We start from the raw sequence: 14,522 nt of genomic DNA, 5'->3' as shown, positions 1-14,522 counted from the left end.
GCTCCCCCTCGAGTTCAGGTGCAACCCATCCAATCTGTACAGGTCCCACCTTCCCCAGAAGAGATCCCAATGATCCAAAAATCTAAAACCCTGCTCCCTGCACCAACTCCTCAGCCATGCATTCAACTGCCATCTCCTCCAATTCTTACCATCTCTGTCACGTAGCACTGGCAGCAATCCTGAGAACGCCACCCTTGAGGTCCTGTTCTTCAGCCTTCTGCCTACTTCCCGAAACACACACTTCAGGACCTCATCCCTCTTCCTGCCTATGTCATTGGTCCCAACATGTATCACGACTTCTGGTTGCTTTCCTTCTCGTACCAGGATGTCGTGCACCTGGTCAGAGACATCCCGGACCCTGGCACCTGGGAGGCAACAAACCATGCGAGTGTCCTTCTCACATCCACAAAATCTCCTGTCTGCTCCCCTGACTATAGAGTCTCCAATGACGACAGCTCTCCTCTTCTCCATCCCACCCTTCTGTACCACCTGGTCAGACTCAGTGCCGGAGGCCCTGCCACCGTGACTCACACCTGGTCGGTCGTCCTTGCCAACAGTATCCAGGATGGTAAACTTACTATTCAGGGGAATGGCTACAGGGGTGATCTGCACTACCTGTCTGCTCACCTTTGCTTTCCCCCTCTGACTGTCACCCAATGACCTGCTTCCGACAGCCTAGGTGTGACTACCTCCCTGCAGCTCTCATCTATGACTGCCTCATTCTCCCTTATGAGTCGAAGGTCATCCAGCTGCTGCTCCAAATTCCTTACACAGTCTTCCAGATCGCCCAGCTGTATGCACTTCTGGAAGATGTGACTCTGCGGGAGAGGGGAGTTCCCCCAAGACTGCCACATCTCACATAGGTTACACCTGAACCCCAAAGGGGTCCAATATCCTTGCGGCAGATTTGCCAGAGTTGTTCGGGAGGTTTTAGACTAATTCAGCAGGGGGGTGGGAACCTGACTGCTGAAGATGAGGTAGTTGGTTTACAAACAGAGGCAATGTGTAGTGAGACTCCTAGCAAGGAGGGGCTAATGATAGGACAAAATTGCAGTCATAGTCGCAATGTAAAAGATGGACAAGATCATAAAGGGGGAATGCAGGACTGAAGGTGTTGTATGTGAATGTGCACAGTATATGGAATAAGGTGGATGAACTTGTAGCACAGTTATAGATTGGCACTGTGTCAAAAAGACAGGCAGGTAGGCAGAGGAGGTGACATGGTTCTGTTGGAAAAAAATGAAATCAAGTCATGAGAAAGAGGTCACCACAAGACATAGGAGCAAAGTTAGACCATTCAGCCCATTGATCTGCTCTGCCATTCCATCATGGCTGAACTCAGATTCCACTCAACCCCATACATCTGCCTTATCGCCATATCCTTTAATGCCCTGACCAATCAGGAAAAGATCAACTTCTGCTTTAAGTATTCCCATGGACTTGGCATCCACCACAGTGTGTGGCGGAGCACTCCACAGATTTACCACCATCTTGCTAAATAAATTCCTCCCGACCTCTGTTCTTAAAGGTCACCCCTCAGTTTTGAGGCTGTGTCCTCTAGTTCTGGATACCCCACCAGAGGAAACATCCTCTCCACATCTACCCTATCTAGGCCTTTCAATATTCAGTAGGTTTCTATGAGATGCCCATGCATTCTTCTAAATTCCAGTGAGTACAGGCCCAAAGCTGCCACGTGCTCCTCATATGTTAACCCCTTCGTTCCTGGAATCATCTTCATGAACCTCTTCTGGACTCTCTCCAATGACAACACATCCTTTCTGAGATATGGGGCCCAAAGCTGTTGACAATACTCCAAGTGCAGCCTGACTAGTGTCTTATAAAGGCTCGGCATTGTTTCTTTGCTTTTATATTCAATTCCCCTTGAAATAAATGCCAACATTGGATTTGCCTTCTTTACCGCAGACTCAACTTGTGAATGAACCTTCTGGGAGTCTGCATGAGATTCCTAAGTTCCTCTGCACCTCTGATGTTTGAACCCTCTCCCCATTTAGATAGTAGGTCCGCCCTGTTGTTCTTTTTACCAAAATGCATCATCATACATTTCCCAGCGCTGTTCCATTTGCCAATTTTTTGCCCATTCTTCCAATTTGTCTTAAGTTCTGCTGCAACGCATTGCTTCCTCAGTACTACCTACCCCGCCACCTACCTTCGTATCATCTGCAAACTTTACCACAAAGCCATCAATTCCATTATCTAAGCAACATACATAAAAGTTGCTGGTGAACGCAGCAGGCCAGGCAGCATCTCTAGGAAGAGGTGCAGTCGACATTTCAGGCCGAGACCCTTCGTCAGGACTTCGAAGGATCTCGGCCTGAAACGTCTACCGCACCTCTTCCTAGAGATGCTGCCTGGCCTGCTGCGTTCACCAGCAACTTTTATGTGTGTTGCTTGAATTTCCAGCATCTGCAGAATTCCTGTTAATTCCATTATCTAAGTCTTTGAGAAACATTGTGAAAAGTAGTGGTCTCAATACTGACCCCTGAGGAACACCACTAGCCACTGGCAGCCAACCAGAAAAGGTCCCTTTTATTCCCACTCACTGCCTCCTGCCTGTCAGCCATTCCTCTGTCCATGTCAGTATCTTTCCTGTAACACCATAGGATTTTATCTTGTTAAGCAGTTTCATGTGCGGCACCTTATCAAATGCCTTCTGAAAATCCAAGCAAGTGACATCCATTGCCTCTCTTTTGTCCACCCTGCTTGTTACTTCCTCAAAGAACTCCCAACAGATTTGTCAGGCAAAATTTTTCTTTACAGAAACCATACTGACTTTGACTATTTTATCATTAATCTTCAAGTACCCTGAAAGCTCATCCTTAATAATAGACTCCAACTCTTCTTTTTGCCTTTCTCCGTTCCTAAAGAGTGGAGTGACATTTGCAACCTTCCGGTCGTCTGGGACCATACCAGAATAAAGTGATTCTTGAAAGATCATGACCAATACATCTGTTATCTCTTCAACAATCTTTCTCAGGGCTCTGAGACTCTGGGAGTTGGAAGGTTTTGAATCATTGTGGGTAGAGCTAAGGAACTGCAGGGGTAAAAAGAGTAAAAACTGAAGGGGGTTACATACAGACCCCTAAACAGTAGTAAGGATTTTCTCTACAAATTACAATGGGAGATTGAAAATGATTGCCAAAAGGACAATGTTACAATAGTCTTGAAGGATTTCAATGTGCAGGTGGATTAAGAAAAATCAAGTTGGTGCTGGATCCCAAGAGAGATTTTCCAGAATGCCCACGAGATGGGTTTTTAGATCAGCTCGTGGTTAAACCCACAAGAGCACCAGCTGTTTTGGATTGAGTGTTGTGCAATGCACTTGAATTGATTAGCGAGCTTAAGGTAAAGGAACCCTGAGGGAAAGAGTGATCATAATATGATAGAATTCACCCTGAAATTTGAGAAGGAGAAGCTAAAGTCAGATAATTCAGTATTATAGTGGACTACAGGGAATTCCAGAGGCAAGAGAGAGGAGTTGGCCAAAATTGATTGGAAAAGAAAACTGGCAGGGAGGACAGTACAGCAGCAATGGCTGAAATTTCTGGAAGCGAGTCAGAAGGCACAGGATGTATACATCCTGAAAGAAGTGTTCTAAAGGCAAGGTGACACAACTGTTGCCAACACAAGAATTCAAAGCCAACATAAAAACCAAAGAGAGCGCATATAATGGAGCAAAAATGAGTGGCAAGTTAAAGGATTGAGAAACTTTTAAAAACCAACAGAAGGCAACTAAAAAAAGTCATTAAGAAGGGAAAAAAATAGAACACAAAAGTAAGCTAGCCTGCAATATTCAAGAGTTTCTTCGGATACCTGAAGTGTAAAAGAGGTAAGAGTGGATATCGGACTGCTGCGAAACGATGCTGTAGAGGTAGTAACGAGGGACAAATAAATGGCAGATGAACTGAACAAGCATTTTACATCAATCTTCACTGTAGAAGACACTTGCGGTATGGTGGAAGTTCTGGAGTGTCAGGGGTCCATTGAAGTTACCATTATTAGGGAGAAGATTTTTGGGGAAACTGAAAAGTCCTGAAGGTAGATAAGTCACCTGGACCAGAGTATGTACACCCCAGAGTTCTGAAAGAGGTGGCTGAAGAGATCGTGGAGGTATTGGAAATGATCTTTCAAGAATCACTAAATACTGGAATGGTTCCAGAAGACTGGAAAATTGCAAATGTTACTCCACTCTTCAAGAAGGGTGAGAGACAGAAGAAAGGAAATTATAGGCCAGTTGGTCTGACCTTCATGGTTGGGAAGATGTTGGAACCGATCGTTAGGGATGTGGTTTCAGGGAGCTTGCAGGCACATAATAAAGTAAGCCCTAGTCAGCATGCTTTCTTCAAGAGAAAATCTTCCTGACAAATCTTTTGGAAATCTTTGAAGAAATAACTTGCAGGATAGACAAAAGAGAATTGGTTGATGTAGTGTACTTGGATTTTCAGAAGGCTATTGACAAGGTGCCACATGTGAGGCTGCTTAACAAGTTAAGAACCCATGGCATTATGGGAAAGATTCTATTATGGATAAAGCATATTATCTATATACACATCATACCACCCTGTCAACTTGTGATGCCCCTTTGAAGGATCTATGGACATGAACTCCAAGATGTCTGTTCCTCCACACTGCCAAGAATCCCCTGCCTTTAACCCTGAATTCAGCCTTCAAAATTCAAACTTTCAAAGTTGATCTTTTCACACTTTTCCTGCTTGAACTCCATTTGCCACTCCTTAGTCCAGCTCTGCATCCTGTCAATGCTCCATTGTAATGTATGATAACCTTCTGCACTATCCATAACTCACCCAAGCTCCGTGTCATCTCACTTCCACTCCGACCTGTGTCTCTGGCTTCTTGCATTGTTCCAACGGTCTAATACCAGCTCATCCCATTGTGAGAGGCATTACAGCTCTTGGCACACAACTTCAAATAAATTTATTTCAGGTGATAAGTCTTATCAATATAGTCCCACAAAAGCACCATGTTCCTGCAGTGCACACTCCCTCTGCCATCCCTACTGACTGACGTCAGGAGAATGGGAGACCCCACTGAGGGAGGTTCACACTGTAGGGAGGGGCGGAACTGAGGGAGCTTTGCTCTGTGGGAGAGGCGGTACTCCTGTGTGCGTACAGATTGGCTGTTTTGGTTCGTGGTCTGGAGCAGTGCGAGCCTCTGGTTGTCAGTGAACTACTGCTAACGTTTAAAGCAGAGGTTGATGGGTTAGTTAGCACATCAAAGGTTGTGGGGAGAATGGGGCCGAGAGGAGTATTAAATTGGCCGTGGTGGAATGGCGGAGCAGACTTGATGAGATGAATGGCCTAATCCTGCTGCTATGTCATCTGATGTGAGGCAAGAAGAGCCTGTGACATACTCTGTGTGGTAACCCCCTCCACGTTTACTTCTTGTATCGTAAATACACCGTATGCCCAATCTCAATCTTCTGCAATCTATTTTATTGTTTGTTAATTTATTTGCAGTAATATTACTTTATCAATTTCAAAATTGAAAATAAATTTATTATCAAAGTACAACTGTCACCATGTCCAGTCCGGAGATTCATTGTCTTGTGGGCATTCACAATAGATACAAAGAAACACAATAGAATCAATGAAAGAGTGCACAACAGGATGGATAAACAGCCCCTGTGCAAAAGGCAAAGTGTGCAAATTCAAAAATAATAATAATTAAACATAAATATTGAGAACTTGAGATGAAGAATCATTGAAAGTGAGTTCATAGCTTGTGATAACAGTTCAGTATGTGTTGTATGTGAGTTATATCGTGTGACTGTGTTGTGCACCTTGGCCCCAGGGGAATGTTGTTTCATTTGGGGGTGTACTGTACATGTGTACGGTTGTGTGAGTTATATGTACTGTGGGCACTTCGGTCCAGAGGATTTGCTGTTTCGTTGGGGGTACACTGTACATGTATATGGTTGTGTGTGAGTTATATGTACTGTGGGCATCAAATTCTGGAGGAACATTGTTTTGTTTGGGGGTACACTGTTCATGTGTACGGTTGTGTGAGTTATATGTACTGTGTTGTGCACCTTGGTCTGGAGGAACATTGTTTTGTTTGGGGGTACACTGTTCATGTGTACGGTTGTGTGAGTTATATGTACTGTGTTGTGCACCTTGGTCTGGAGGAACGTTGTTTCGTTGGGGGTGTACTGTTCATGTGTACGGTTGAATTACAATAAACTGAACTTGAACTTGTTTTCCCCCACCAGCGTTTGCATCAGCAGGAGATCCAGAGGAGGTTGGAAGATTTGTCTCGTAGAGACCGCATCCAGCGCGTCAAGGTTGTGTTTACGCCGCTGCTCTGTGCATTGGTTTGTGTGGTTATGTTTACCGGGGTTGAAGGAGGTCGGAACTCAGCATTACCAAATCCCCACAGTTTCACTGACTGGGTGCTGTGGTGTTTGCCCATGGTAGCACCGCACGCAGCAGCTAGTGGGAACCATCTCACAGAACATAGAGCAGGTCCTTCAGGGCAATGACTGTGCTGAGCAAAACAAAATCCCAGCTGTCCATATACCGAGAGCAGCATGCACAAAGTGCTGGAGGAACTTAGCAGGACAGGCAGCATCTATGGATGGGAATAAGCAGTCGACGTTCTGGGCCGAGACCCTTCATCAGTACTGGAAAGGAAGGGGGAAGAAGCCCCTTTAAAATGGTGGGGTGAGGGCATGGTCTATCTGCTTCCTCTTCCTGCACGTCACTGTGTCTGTCTAACAGTCTTTTAAACACCTTGATTGCATGTGTCACCACCTCTTGCAGCACATTCCACACTCCTACCACTGTCAGTCTGTCCAATACATCTCCTGTAAACTGGTCCCCTTCACCTTAAATCCATGCCCTCTTCTACTCGGCTTTTCCAGACACACCAGATTTTCTCACATGAAGAATGTGGGTGAACCAGAGACAATTTTACAACTACCCTGTCGTTTACTGAGACTGGCCCTGCTCCCTTTTCACTGCTGTCCTCAGGAAGGAGGTACAGGAGCTTTAGGACTCTCACCACCATGTTCAGGAACAGTTATTACCCTTCAGGTTCTTCAGCGAGAGGGGATAACTTCACTCAACTTCACTCATCCCACTACTGAACTATTCCCACAACCTACAGGCTCACTTTCCAAGTCTCTACAATTTATGATCTCAGTATTAATTTTTTTTTAATTAATTGTTTTTTGTATTTGTGAGGTTTGTATTTTGTACAAGCTTGCTAGTCTTCATGTGTAGTTTATTGATTCTTATGTTTCTTTGTATCTACTGTAAATGCTGCATGAAAATGAATCTCAGGATACGGTTGTGCCTTACAAACCTGATTGAACTTTTTTCAGGATGTGACTAAACATATTGATGAAGGTAGAGCAGTAGATGTAGTGTATATGGATTTCAGCAAGGCATTTGACAAGGTACCCTATGCAAGGCTTATTGAGGAAGTAAGGAGGCATGGGATCCAAGGGGACATTGCTTTGTGGATCCACAATTGGCTTGCTCACAGAAGGCAAAGAGTAGTTGTAGATGCGTCATATTCTGCATGGAGGTCAGTGACCAGTGGTGTGCCTCAAGGATCTGTTCTGGGACCCCTACTCTTCATGATTTTTATAAATGACCTGGATGAGGAAGTGGGTGGATGGGTTAGTAAATTTGCTGATAACACAAAGGTTGGGGGTGTTGTGGATAGTGTGGAGGGCTGTCAGAGGTTACAGCGGGACACTAATAGGATGCAAAACTGGGCTGAGAAGTGGCAGATTGAGTTCAACCCAGATAAGTGTGAGATGGTTCATTTCGGTAGGTCAATTATGATGGCAGAATACAGTATTAATGGTAAGACTCTTGGCAGTGTAGAGGATCAGAGGGATCTTTGTGTTTGAGTCCATAGCTGCTCTGAAGGTTGACTGTATGGTTAAGAAGGCATACGGTGCATTGGCCCTCATCAATCGTGGGATTGAATTTAGGAGCTGAGAGGTAATGTTGCAGCTATATAGGACCCTGGTCAGACCCCACTTGGAGTACTGCACTCAGTTCTGGTCGCCTCACTACAGGAAGGATGTGGAAACCATAGGAAGGGTGCAGAGGAGATTTACAAGGCTGTTGCCTAGATTGGGGAGCATGCCTTATGAGAATAGGTTGAGTGATCTCGGCCTTTTTTCCTTGTAGTGACAGAGAATGAGAGGTGACCTGATAGAGGTGTATAAGATGATGAGAGGCATTGATCATGTGGATAGTCAGAGGCTTTGCCCCAGGGCTGAAATGGTTAGCACAAGAGGACACAGGTTTTAAGGTGCTGGGGAGTAGGTACAGAGGAGATGTCAGGGGTAAGTTTTTTACGCAGAGAGTGGTGAGTGCGTGGAATGGGCTGCTGGCACAGCACTCGTATCTTAAAGACAAGTGTCACATGTCCACAGCACTTGTATCTTAAAGAACCCTCTCAGCCCATCGAGGCTGCACCAGTGCCCACTGCTCTCTCCTCACAGCCCTGCACACATTCCCCTTTCTCCAGTTCCCTCTGAACAATCCTTCTCCCACTGACACAGGAGATTCTGCAGATGCTGGCAGAACAACAGGTCAGGCAGTTGGGCAGCCACTGCCCTCTCGGGCAACAGGCTCCGGATGAATTTGTTGCTGCAACACTCTCCTCCTTGTCTCTGTAGCCCTTCTGCCCATCCCCTTAACTCCTAACCTCCAGTTTCTGTGAATACTATCTTTGTTTACATCAAGACTTTTTGGTCAGGTGAACATCGAACACAGAACATTACAGCACAGTTCAGTTCCTTCAGCCATGATATTGTGCTTATCTTTTAACATACCTAGGCCAAGATCAATCTAACCTTTCCTTCCCACGTAGCTTTCCATTTATTTTTCTATCACCCATGTGCCTATCTCAGAGTTTATTTAATTCCCCTTTGCCACTACCCTGGTAGTGCGTTCCACACACTCACTAGTCTCTGTAAAAATCCTTCTTCTGATATTGCCCCTATACTTTCCTCCAGTCACCATAAACTTATGCCCTCTTGTATTAGCACTTTCTGCTCTGGAAAAATGTCTCTGCTGACCACTCGATCTCTGCTTCTTGTACACTTTTATCCAGCCACCTCTCACCCGCCTTTGCTCCAGAGAGAAAATCCCTAGCTCACTCAACCTATCCTCATAAGACATACTCTCCAATCCAGGAAGCATCCTGGTAAATCTCTTCTGCACCCTCTCTAAAGCTTCCACATCCTTCCTCTAATGAACAGAGTGATTTTTGAGCCACTTTATCCCATTAAGCCCATTTGTTTCATTAATCCTCTTTCAAGGCAGTCCTTTGACATTCTTTTCCAGCTTGTTTCTGTCACACCAGAGTCTGTGCTGGAGTTGGAGGCAGAGGGTTTGAACTAACTTCATCTCAGCTGGAAACAAAGTTTCAAGGACAACATCTCATGTTCTTGATATTACTTATTTATTTATTATTATTTTTCTTTCTTCTTTCTGTATTTGCACAGTTAGTTGTCTTTTGCATGTTGGATATTTGTCTGTCTTGTATGCTGTTTTCCATTGATCTGTTGCATTTCTTTGGGCTTTTACTGTGAATGCCCACAAGACATTGAATCTCAGGGTGGTATGTGCTGACATATTTGTACTTTGATAGTAAATTTACTTTGAACTTTGGAGTTAGAGTCAGCCAACATTCCTCTGCTGTGAGCCCTTTAAATGTAACTGTGTTCCCTGTAACTGTATTCACCTGACCCGTTATACCTCGCCCTCTGTCCATTCCTGAATTCCTTTCCTCACTCTCTCCACCACCCCGACCACTACTCAACCTTTGCCCGGTTTCTCAGTCGACTGTCGGGTTGGTGTGAAGGCCAGGTGGGGTGTTTCTTCTGTCCTGGTTGTTAATACGTCTCATTGTTGCTGCAGATTGACCGCACGAGGAGACCTGACGAAGACCTCATTCCATTCCTATTGCCCCGACCGCCCGCTGCTTCTCGGAACTGCCAAAGGAGCCTGTCAGGCCCAAACATGATGCAGCCCAGCCCCTCCACATCTGTACGTACAGACTCGTGGAAGGGCGTCAGCAGGGGGGTGGGGATGTTCGCCGTGTATCAAGTGAGACAGCGACTGAAATAAGACATAGGAACAAAATTAGGGGACAGCACATTGAGCTGCTCTGTGTCTTGACTGATTTATTATTCCTCTCAACCCCATCCTCCTGCCTTCTGTCCGTAATCAAGAACCTATCAACATCTGCTTTAAACATACCCAATGATTTGGCCTCCACAGCTGTCTGTGGCAATGAATTCCACAGGTTCACCACGCTCTGGCAGAAGAAATTCCTCCTCATCTCTGTTCTAAATAGATGTCCCTTATTTCTGAGGCTGTGCCCTCTGGTTCTAGACTCCCTCACTATAGGAAACATCCTCTCCACGTCCACTCTATCTCGGCCTTCCAGTATTCGATTGGTTTCAATGAGATTTCCCCCATTCAGCTGAACTCCAGCAAGTACAGGCCCAGGGCCATCAAACTCTCCTGATAAGTTCATCATTCATTCGTGGCCAATCATGACCATGATTTCTTGGCAAATTTTTCTACAGAAGTGGTTTGCCATTGCCTTTTTCTGGGCAGTGTCTTTAAAAGACGGGTGGCCCCAGCTGTTATCAGTGCTCTTCAGAGACTGTCTGCCCGGCGTCAGTGATCACGTAACCAGGACGTGATACGTACGAGCTGGTCAGACAACCATCCACCACCGGCTCCCATGGCTTCACCTGACCCTGACTGGGGGGCTGAGCAGGTGCTACACCTTGCCCAGGTATGACCTGCAGGCTGGCGGAGGCAAGGAGAACCTTACACCTCCTTCAGTGGAGACATACCTCCACCCTGTCACCCAAATGTTAACCCTTTCATTCCCAAATCATTCTCATGAACCTCCTCTGGACCCACTTCAATGCCAGCACATCTTTTAGATGGGGCCCAGAAATGCTCACAATACTCCAAATGTGGTCTGACCAATGCCTTATAAGTCCTCAGCATTACTTCCTTGCTTTTATGTTCTGGTCCTCTCGAAATGGCACAGGAACAAGTCCTTTGGCTCTCCAAGTCTCTGCTGATCAGGAAGCCAGCATAATTTGCCTGGACGTGATCCTTATTCCTGTTCATGAATCCCACTATCATTCTGCTCCCACCACCACTCCTGGGTGTCCCTTCCACACACCTACTGCTCTGGGTGTCACTGACAGTGTTATCTGGCCGTCTTGATGGTGTTGCTCGCTCAATTCCAGGTAAGGTCACTGACGTATTTGGGAGCTTCACAGATAGCACCAGGAAACCCAGACTCCTTTCAACATGATGAAAAGTTGTGATGGAAAAATACTTGCTCGATATTTCTCAGATTCCTCAGTTTTTCAGATACTAAGTGTGATCTAAGCTGGCAATTTTACCCTGGAAGGGGTTTTGGAATCTGAATCTCACCACCTGTTGGGGTGGTGGAAGCAGAGGAGACCCCCACAACATTGTTGCAAGTAGCTGGACAGGCACTTGAATCATCGAAGTGGAGACTGTTCTGGGGAGTGGTCAGCACAGAAGTGATGGGCTGAAGGGCCTGTTCTAATGTGATAGTCTCTGTCAAGTGAGCAGGACTGAATAGGGACTCAAGGTTGTATCTTTGATCTGTTTAACTCTGGTGTCACTGTGGGAGCCTGCCTTTCTCTTCACCCCACCCTTGCCAAAGCAGCTTCCAATGCTGAGGGGTGGGGTGCTGTCTGAGGGTGGCCAGCAGGGAGAGGGAGAGGCTGACTACGTCATGGGGGTGGGCTTTCTGCCGAGTGACAGCAGGTTACATTTCACCAACGGAAACTTGGCTCATGTTGCCGAAGACAAGCCAGGCTTGGCGAAGTGTTGAGTTTCAAGTCTGTAGATTGTGACAGGGATCAGATCGGTGACATATTACTGAGGACATTGCCCTTGCGCTCTGCACAGCGACAATGGACGACATCAGTCAGACCAAGTAGGTGGGAAAGGATCCTCACACAGTCCACTATGCAGGTCAATCTTGGCATCCTCATCCTCTATTACAGAGGCCAATCTCCTTCTCAGCACCTAAAACATGGTTTGCTATGCAAGACAATCTCCTCTCCCTAAACATAGTCTGATACACAGGGCAATCTCCTTCCCAACTCCCTAAACACACTCTGATATACAGGGCAATCTCATCCACAGCTCTGGAAGCAGTCTGATATGTAGGGCAATCTCCTTCCCAATTTTTCTAAATATAGACTGATACACAGCTCCAGCTCCCTTTAAGTCTGATACACAGAATTGTTTCTCCCTGCCACCACAACACGGGCTAGTGTACAGACACACTGACACATTCACAATTTCCACCAGGCTCTGGTGTACAGCCGGCTTTCCCAACATCTGTCAAACTGATCAAGTGTGGGTTTCACACTGTCCCCTGACTCCCCTCTCCCACCCAAAGTGCAGGTTGAGGTGTGAGCATGTCCACACCTCCCAATGCTCAGGCTCATACATACAGCAGCCTTTCCAGCCCTCCTGTAACCCAGGCGGAGGCTTGGACAGTCATTACAACCCCAGGTAGGTGGTCTGCCGTAACTGTGACCCTGTTGGATATTGGAATGGACTTGAGGGCTGAACATCCTCCTGGGGCTCCGGCTAATGCCGAGGGATGTGTGGGTGGGAGTTGGGGAGGTGGTAGGGATACACAGGAGAGAGGGAGGAGCAGTGATTGGAGGGAGGTTGGTGCCATGCGGGGTCACACTCTTCAATCTCTGGCTCAGCAACACCCACAAAATGCTGGAGGAACTCAGTGTGACAAGTAGCGTCTTTGGAGAAGAGTCGACAGTCCAGGTGAAGGGTCTCGGCCCAAAACGTTGCTTTGGATTTCCAGTATCTGCAGGCTCTCTCATGTTTGTCACTCTCTGCCTCTTCTGTTCCCCCCAGTCAACCTCCCCTCGTCCCAGCACTGCCCCTGGGAAGATGCAGCGTCCGGCGAGGCTCGTCCCCCTGCAGAGCAATGGAGTATCGAGCACAGCAGCAATCACTGCGCAGTGCTCGTCGCACACCAGACAGAGGGATTCGCAGCCAGAACTGGTCAGGGACATCAACCCCAACTTCCCTCATGGGGTAATGCTTCTTTCATTAATTATTTACTGAAAAAATTGGATTTGAAAAATCAGTTGTCTGTGTACAGGAGGATGGAGGACGGCTCGTCTTTCTGTGTCAGGTCGAGGTTGACCCGTGACCTCATTTCACCAGCTCCAGACCTTTCCAAACGTGAAGTCTGTCAACTTCTAACATCAACATCCTGATTGTTGGGGAGATCTCTGGGCCCTCAGAGCCTCTTGTACTCAAACATCTCGAGTTGCCTCCCTTTGAGTTAGGTGATCTACCTGAAGTGTGAGATGTTAATTAGATTAACTGGGCTAATTCCTGAGATCAGAAGGTTGTCCGATCGTTGTGAGGGTACTTGGGTTGTATCCATATTCTTTGGAGATCAGAAAAGAAAGGTGGCCTCACTGAAACTTCTGCAATCTCTTCCACCATTTGCTCTGAACCCTGCCCCACAATTCTATCACATCATGGTTGAAGTAATATTGAGCTCATCCCCATTGTCCTCAATCATGCTCATCTTTCCCTACCTCAAATATACAGTGGTATGCAAAAGTTTGGGCACCCCGGTCAAAATTTCTGTTACTGTGAATAGCTAAGCGAGTAAAAGATGACCTGATTTCCAAAAGGCATAAAATTAAAGATGACACATTTCTTTAATATTTTAAGCAAGAAATCTTTTTTATTTCCATCTTTTACAGTTTCAAAATAACAAAAAAGGAAAAGGGCCCGAAGCAAAAGTTTGGGCACCCTGCATGGTCAGTACTTAGTAACACCCACTTTGGCAAGTACCACAGCTTGTAAACGCTTTCTGTAGGCAGCTAAGAGTCTTTCGATTCTTGTATGGGGGATTTTTGCCCATTCTTCCTTGCAAAAGGCTTCTAGTTCTGTGAGATTCTTGGGCCGTCTTGCATGCACTGCTCTTTTGAGGTCTATCTACAGATTCTCGTTGATGTTTAGGTCACGGAACTGTGAGGGCCATGGCAAAATCTTCAGCTTGCACCTCTTGAGGTAGTCCATTGTGGATTTTGAGGTGTGTTTAGGTTCATTATCCTGTTGTAGAAGCCATCCTCTTTTCATCTTCAGCTTTTTTACAGACAGTGTGATGTTTGCTTCCAGAATTTGCTGGTATTTAATTGAATTCATTCTTCCCTCTACCAGTAAATGTTCTCCGTGCCACTGGCTGCAACACAAGCCCAAAGCATGATCGATCCACCCCCGTGCTTAACAGTTGGAGAGGGGTTCTTTTCATGAAATTCTGCACCTTTTTTCTCCAAACATACCTTTGCTCATTGCGGCCAAAAAGTTCTATTCAAAAGGTTCAAAGGAACATCTAAACAAGCCTGATGCATTTTGGAAACAAGTCCTGTGGACTGATGAAGTTAAAATAGAACT

General features: G+C 46.0%; 1 protein-coding gene across 1 annotated transcript in view; it reads left to right on the top strand.

Moving 5' to 3' along the window:
- The window catches only part of erich3 (glutamate-rich 3), a 167,478-nt gene that overhangs the window by 33,060 nt on the left and 119,896 nt on the right, over positions 1–14,522 (top strand). Inside the window, exons 4-6 of the mRNA XM_063063472.1 lie at positions 6,248–6,319; positions 9,924–10,052; positions 12,960–13,142. Of these exons, the coding sequence (XP_062919542.1) occupies positions 6,248–6,319; positions 9,924–10,052; positions 12,960–13,142 (384 nt within the window). The remainder of the gene's footprint in view (positions 1–6,247; positions 6,320–9,923; positions 10,053–12,959; positions 13,143–14,522) is intronic.

Source organism: Mobula hypostoma, chromosome 12 (genome assembly GCF_963921235.1).
Source record: "Mobula hypostoma chromosome 12, sMobHyp1.1, whole genome shotgun sequence".
In the NCBI taxonomy this organism is placed as follows: Eukaryota; Metazoa; Chordata; class Chondrichthyes; order Myliobatiformes; family Myliobatidae; genus Mobula; species Mobula hypostoma.
The sequence above is the reverse complement of the archived record's forward strand: the minus strand, read 5'-3'. Positions and strand labels throughout refer to the sequence as shown.